The 7,079-nt window shown below is 35.6% G+C and overlaps 1 protein-coding gene across 1 annotated transcript; it reads right to left on the reverse strand.

The window, feature by feature from the left end:
• Positions 1-748: 748 nt before the first annotated feature.
• On the reverse strand, positions 749-7,073 carry LOC103132816 (nuclear GTPase SLIP-GC-like). The gene is made up of 15 exons (XM_016667598.1): positions 6,409-7,073; positions 6,238-6,319; positions 5,860-5,972; positions 5,669-5,713; positions 5,529-5,567; positions 5,296-5,320; positions 5,112-5,198; positions 4,296-4,389; positions 3,877-4,093; positions 3,548-3,781; positions 1,888-2,094; positions 1,643-1,812; positions 1,178-1,271; positions 991-1,078; positions 749-888 (listed from the first exon to the last, which is right to left on the reverse strand). Exons 2-15 carry the CDS (start codon positions 6,302-6,304, stop codon positions 749-751), a joined length of 1,620 nt encoding a protein of 539 aa, XP_016523084.1. The 5' UTR covers positions 6,305-6,319; positions 6,409-7,073.
• Between the last annotated feature and the right edge of the window lie 6 nt (positions 7,074-7,079).

Raw genomic sequence — 7,079 nt, forward strand, 5'->3', positions numbered from 1 at the left:
TCACCGACGGCAAACTGGATTAAAAAATATACATAAATCAAGAGAAATGTTACTTTTGTACAATGAAATATCATCTAATGCTCATTTACAGTTAATTCAACATGGCAAAAAATATTTGACATTTATATTTTTGTTCAGTGTACATCAGTAGTATTAGTCTTTAGGGGTTTCTTGATGTCACCATATTTTTTTTTTACCTGCAAGAGTTCTCCACAGTAGGAGGAGGGACTGGATATTCCTGAGTTTGATACTTTTCCATCTGCTCGCCATGTTGGATTTAACAAATAATTTCTTGCACTTGCAATTAATGGACAGTAGTTGGCAGTGTATTGTTTGATGCACTAATGTCCACTTTAAAAGTCTGTGTGCATTTATAACATAAAAATTAAGAAACAAAATCCAAGCATAGCCGTCCACTGCAGTGACCACTATGCATGAAAGGGTTAAAGGAAATCATTTGCTAGAATCTTTGTTCCGTTTATGAATATACTCATTGAATGCCATTTCGAAACCTAATTAGCAGGTCAATCTACATAACATTTAGTTTTCCTTACAAATTAAGTGTTATTGTAATTTCAGTGGTCATATTTCAAGTAGACCTCAGTGTTGTAGATACAACAAATGTTAAGCTAACTGACATTTATTATCTTTAAATTTCTCTGAATTCAGTTATAAATGAATAAAATCTGTTTGTGCAGAATTACAATTTTCTTTCATCAGCTCAAACAGCTGAATACAGTAAAAACATTTAACTTGTTATTCTTACCTCTTTTCTTTTGCTGGCCCCATGAACCAAAGAGAGGATCCCATGAGCTCCAGACACATAGTTTAATGTCTCCGAGTGACAGTCATTGAGATTTTGCAAAACTTCCTGAAGCTTGGGTATTTCTATGAAAACAAATCATGTCTAGTTTCATGTAATTTCACACAGTTTGTGGTTCTGCAAAGTTGCTATGTGATAAATGTTTCACACAGATTGACACAACTTACCAGTTTCCTCTAGAGTTAGAACTTCCGTCATAAAAAATTCTGTGGCGCTCACAGTGAACACTTGAAAACACTCATCACTGAAGTGTTTCTAGGAAAAATTAATAGTATCTTGTTAATGTAGCAATTAAGTCTATTTCTAATTGTAGATAAACATTGTGCTATGCATTTACTAGTATTCCAGTCTCACCTTAATCTTGGTCAGTTGGTTAATTTCTTCCCTCACATATTCTTTGACATTCGAGTTTGTTTCGAGTATCGATGTCCGGGCTTCATCTCCATTGCTAAAAGACAAGAAAAGATACACTGGAGATTAATGACCAACAAGTCTGCATATTATTAAATGAATGCCTTATCAAGTCTTGAGGACCCCAAAGCACTTCACACCGACATTCACACAAAGCTACTGGATTGTATCCACAGTCTAAGGGTGGACTGCCATGCACCCAGGCCACCAGTCCTTCTGAAAACCACCAGGCGGGGGACGTGTCTTGCCCAATGACACAAAGAAAAAGAAGGCCAGAGCAGAAATTGAACTGGCAACCCTTTGATTGGAGGATAAACTCTGACCACCCAAATAGAACATGAAAGCAGCGTAGTGGACCTTTATGGCTTTTGGCTCTTTAAGTTTTATTTGGCATAGTAGTGAACTCACAGCTTCTTTCCACTATCATCAGACTTCGTGCCGATAATGTGAATACGTTGACACTCGCCACCGTTTCCAATCAGACTTTCAATCTCATCCAAGATGTCCCATAATTCTTTTTCTGTTCCTATTCGGTTGATTTCACCGACAACCCAGACGGTGGAACAGTCTGCAACAATCTGAAAAAAGTATCGTCAGCGCTTTGAAAAAATATAGCAAGCTTAAGTAAAAATCTAAAGGCAAGGATAAATTACCCCTTTCCACATTGTATCTCTGCTTTTATTCCGGTCTCCATTTCCAGGAAGGTCCACAAGTGTGACGTGTTGGAGAAAAGGATTGTCTGGTACCCTGATAGTCACACATTTCACAAGTGGCCAGTACCACTGCTTTATTTCTTCACAAGCTTTCTCTTTTGTGGGAACCCTTGTGTATTTGACCATATCTGCTGATAGATCATCTGCCTGCAAAACATAATAGTCATAATAATCATATTAAAAGTTGTGTTATTACAACAGCTGGAGGAACTGGAATTTTAAAGCTGTGTTGCTCAGTAGGGTTTTATTGTAAGCTGAAATTAGGAGGGTCACATTGAGCTCCATTCCCGTTACTTTTACAATTTACAGACTTATAGGAAATCCTACCAATGGCTGGAGAAAGCTGGACTCAAGGACAGCACAGAGGCCCTCATCCTGGCCGCACAAGAACAAGCCCGAAACACCAGAGCAATAGAGGCTCAGATCTACCACACCAGACAAGACCCAAGGTGTAGGTTGTGCAAGGAGGCCTCTGAGACAGTCCAGCACATAACAGCAGGGTGCAAGATGCTGGCAGGGAAAGCGTACATGGAACGACATAACCAAGTGGCGGGCATAGTGTACAGGAACATCTGTGCAGAATATGGACTGGAAGCCCTGAGATCGAAGTGGGGAACACCCCAAAGGTGGTGGAGAATGACCGAGCTAAGATCCTGTGGGACTTCCAGATCCAGACAGACAAGATGGCAATGGCGAACCAACTGGATATTGTGGTGGTGGATAAAGAACAGAGGAAAGCCGTTGTGGTGGATGTAGCAATACCAAGTGACCACAACATCAGGAAAAAGGAGCATGAGAAACTGGAGAAATACCAGGGCCTCAGAGAGGAACTGGAGAAGACCTGGAAGGTGAAGACCACAGTGGTGCCTGTGGTCATCGGGGTCCTCGGGGCAGTCACCCCCAAACTGGAGCAGTGGCTCAAACAGATCCCAGGAACAACAACAGACATCTCAGTCCAGAAATGTGCAGTTCTAGGCACAGCCAAGATACTGCGCAGAACCCTCAAGCTCCCAGGCCTCTGGTAGAGGACCCGAGCTCAGAGGATGAAAGGGGGACCACCCACGGAGGGTGAGAGGGGAATTTATATATATATATATACACACACACACATTTTTCTCTTGCTCTGACAAATTTAACACATTAACTTATGTTAATGTGTTAAATTCATGTTAAATCTGAAAATTTTAATGTGTTAATATTTCATAATGCTAATTAATCAAACTACCTATTCTGACCTAAAAGCCTCTCTCCCACAGAGGGTTACTTCGTTCACAGCAGCACGTTGTGGGCTGGACCCCTTGGGAGCTCTGAATGACAGTGAAAGGTGAAAATTTTCCTCAGCATTTTTTCCATAATATATACATACACACAGATATGTTTAAGTTTTTTGTATGCAAAAGCAGTGTGCATGTAATTAATGTCACCTGTTGAATTTCAGCATTTAAACCCTACTGAGCAACACAGCTTTGACATTTCAGTGCCTTCAGCTGTTACCAACACCAATGTATTTTGTTTGGTTCTGTTCCCCAGGCACATGTATTGAAAGAAGACCATCACATTGCTACACAAAATTACTGTTAATAGAATGTTTGTATCTTACTGAATCAAAGACCAAAGTTTTCGGTGTTGAATATAGAATTTCTAAAATGTTGAAACACTTGCGGTCCATGAGTTGTTTACAAGATTTGCCTCTCCATTCTTCTCCATACAGAGCCGACAGCTTATCAAGAGCATCACGGTATTCTTCACGAGTATCATAATCATCATTGTCTTGTATTTTTTTATCTCTTTTTTCAATGATACAAAGCAGTGATCCTAATTCATCTTCCCAGTCCTAAAAAATAAAAATATAAATTGCTTTTCAAGTGATGTGTAAAATTACAAAGTTTGAATTTTCAAAATACTTTCACGAACATGTTTTTAGCTTACCTCAGGTGAAATGAATTCAATCTCTGCCTCGTATTTTTTATTGTGCCTGTTAGCTTCTACTTTAATCATGACTGAGGTGCAGGCTTTGACACGTCCACAGGGTAAAAGATTCTCCTCTTCAAGGACAGCATTTATCAAAGACGTCTTTCCAGCTCCAGTTTTACCAAACACACCAACCAGCTCCCTCTTTTCTGTCTCCAGATTCTCGATTTTTTCTCTGTAGAAAATTTAGACATTTTTAGTCAGCTTTAAAGTGTATAAGACAAAATATAGGAAGGTTTAACAAAAACTCAAATGTTAAAAAGAAAAACAAGAAGAAAATGCAAACATTTAAGTACTCTGTAAAATTGCATCTCTAGATTTTCAGGAATGTTTTTATTCTTTATTCTTAGTTTATTTCCATCTTAAAATCTACTTACTTCAAGAACTTATTGAGATCACTGTCATCTTGTAACTTGGCAGTGATGTCCTCCATAATGTTTCTCACTTCACTTAATATCTTTGCTTCTCTTTCTATAAATAAAAATATAAGTACAATATAAAAAATTGCATTTTTTAGAATTTCTTAATCTACAGACTCATTGTGACATATGTGCCATTATGTATGAAACAAAATGAAAAATATTTAGTATACAAATATTCACTGTTGCTAAAATGTTAAAGTTTTCAATTAGAAACAGCATTCAGCTTCTATGCGCCATAAACCTAGAACAAACTTTAGGAAAATCATAAAACAGCCAAAAATCTAGACTTAAATTTTTGTTTGAAACAATATAAAAGAAACATCAATATTTTTGATAAACATCGGCACTAAAGATATAATTTTTCTATTGTTGACCGAGTGTTATATGAATTTGTATTTTTCTGTTTTTAAGACAAAATTTGAGCTGCCTGGATGTTGAAATGCATGATACAAATAAATTTGACTTGATTGATTTAATTAGAAATATAATCTGTTATTTTCATTAAAAAGCGTTTCATTTTATCTCATCAACTTTTATTTTTGATCATTCATAATACCTTGATACGTAAAAGTATTAAAAATAAATCGTATAAAATGTAAAACATATGGAGATTTGCAAACTGAGTCCACATGTCAATCAATGTGAAAAAACTGATGCAATAGAATCATTGATAACCCACAATAAAAAGACATGAAAAGACAGGAAAGGTTGAGCTATAATTTAACTATACCATTATTTTTATGTTGGTGCAATGTGTATAAGAAGAAATACCTGTTGAAGAATTTGTCTCACACTTCCTTTTTGCTGCTGGTTGTCCTTTGCTGTCCAACTGTTGGCCAGATTTTCGTTTTCCTTGTTCTAAAAAACAAAAAGTTACTCGTATTGATTTATTATTAGCTGTTTTTTTACGTCAATGTACATGAAAAGATTTTGACTAAGATCTTGTATTTCTCACCTGTGCCACTTGTAGAAGGTAAAACCTGAAGATGAATAGAAAAGTTTGACTAAACTTAAAAATGCTTTTCCATTATAAAATAACTTAAAAGTTCAAAATGTTTATTTTATTGTTGTGGCATTTTCATTAAACTGATTGTACTGATTATACATTTTCCAAATAAACAAAGCTATACTCTTCAACAAAATCACAATACACATTTATGATATTATAATACACACACAAATATATACCTCAGTCATATCGGTTGCTTCTTCACCTTTCTGGTGACCCTACAAATAAAATAACCTTGGTAAAAAGCTAAGTAGCCATATCACAGATGTTAGGATAAAATACTTCACTTTAAACTAAAATAAGAATATGTTTGACTTACATGTGTTGGAAAATGATTTGGGCTCTCATTTTGGGTTTGTTCTGCCTAGTGATAAAACATTTTTCCAAATCTGTTCAGTCTTTAATATCAATGGAATATTTTATCAATAATAATAATAATATGTAAAAGCATATATCCACACTAGTGAAAGTTTTCATATCAAAAACCTTTTTTAAAAGCACAGGACATACCTTTAACCGTCTGAGTAACTTTTTGAATTTTAAGTTTGGTCCCATTTTTGGAATCAACTTTTCGATGTTTGCATCCTGAAGCATATAAAAAGTTTCTGTGTCAATCCCTTCATCTGTAATCAAAGAACATCTCATTAGAAATCAGTCATGCCAATATTTGAAGAACTGTTTGTCCCTTTTTCCTCTGGGAGGCGCTATTTGTCCTTAAAAAGCAGAATAAAGTGACTTTTACTACAAGAACATATTCATGGTCACATTTATCTTTGAGTTCAAAACATTATTATTGTAATATATTTAACAGGCATTTGTGAATGATGTATTTTTAACTTTCTTGTAACATTATCCTATGATGACAAAAGTAACAGTGTAATTCGTTACCTTTAAATACTTTAATCCAGTCACTCAGACCAGCCTGGGCTAGTGTGTCACGAACAAAGTCATCCATGACCAAGAACAGAGACTGGAAGATAAATCATAATGATATATTTTATGCATGTATTGTTTCACATAGGCATTTAATTTTTTAAATTTGATTAAAAAGAAACTCACGTAGAATGAATGAAATTATGGCTTCAGATGAAGAGAAAAATTGTCTCAGAGCTGTTTCACAAAAGGAAAGTTGATTCTTCAAAGTTTGACATTCAAAATAGTGGACAGCAAGGAAATGAGAAACAGGAAGGTGTGGTTTGGTTGACAAAAGAGGAGTGGCAATCTATGAAACAGCTAGAGGCGTCCACACTGTAAAACAAACTGAGTTTAGCCAACTCAATTGGTTCAGAAATATTCTAGCAGATATTAAAACTGTATGAAATGTGGCAATTGCTGTGTCTACTATTAAATTTTAAAGCATTATCACCTGAGATCTTGGCCCCAGGACTATTCAACTTCTAATATCTACAAAAAGGCCACGCCAGGTCGGGACAACAAAGAGGTGGATCATAATGTTTTAAAAAAGAATTTAATAATTTATTTTTTTCCAAAAGTTTAAAATAGGCCTACAACAATAGAATATATGTGTTAAAGACAGTTTACAAACTTCACAAAATGCATACTGCACATCAGCTCTTCAGCGGCAAGTTGTTTTCAAACCCAATTAACAAAAAGAACCATGCAGAAAAACAAAACAAAAAAAAAAAAAAAAACACTGCAACCCAACCAAATAGGTTGCAGTGCACAAACTAAATAAACCAAATCATGCAAGCAATTGACAAATTAAACCT

This window comes from Poecilia formosa, unplaced genomic scaffold (genome assembly GCF_000485575.1).
Source record: "Poecilia formosa unplaced genomic scaffold, Poecilia_formosa-5.1.2 Scaffold1350, whole genome shotgun sequence".
Classification (NCBI taxonomy): domain Eukaryota; kingdom Metazoa; phylum Chordata; class Actinopteri; order Cyprinodontiformes; family Poeciliidae; genus Poecilia; species Poecilia formosa.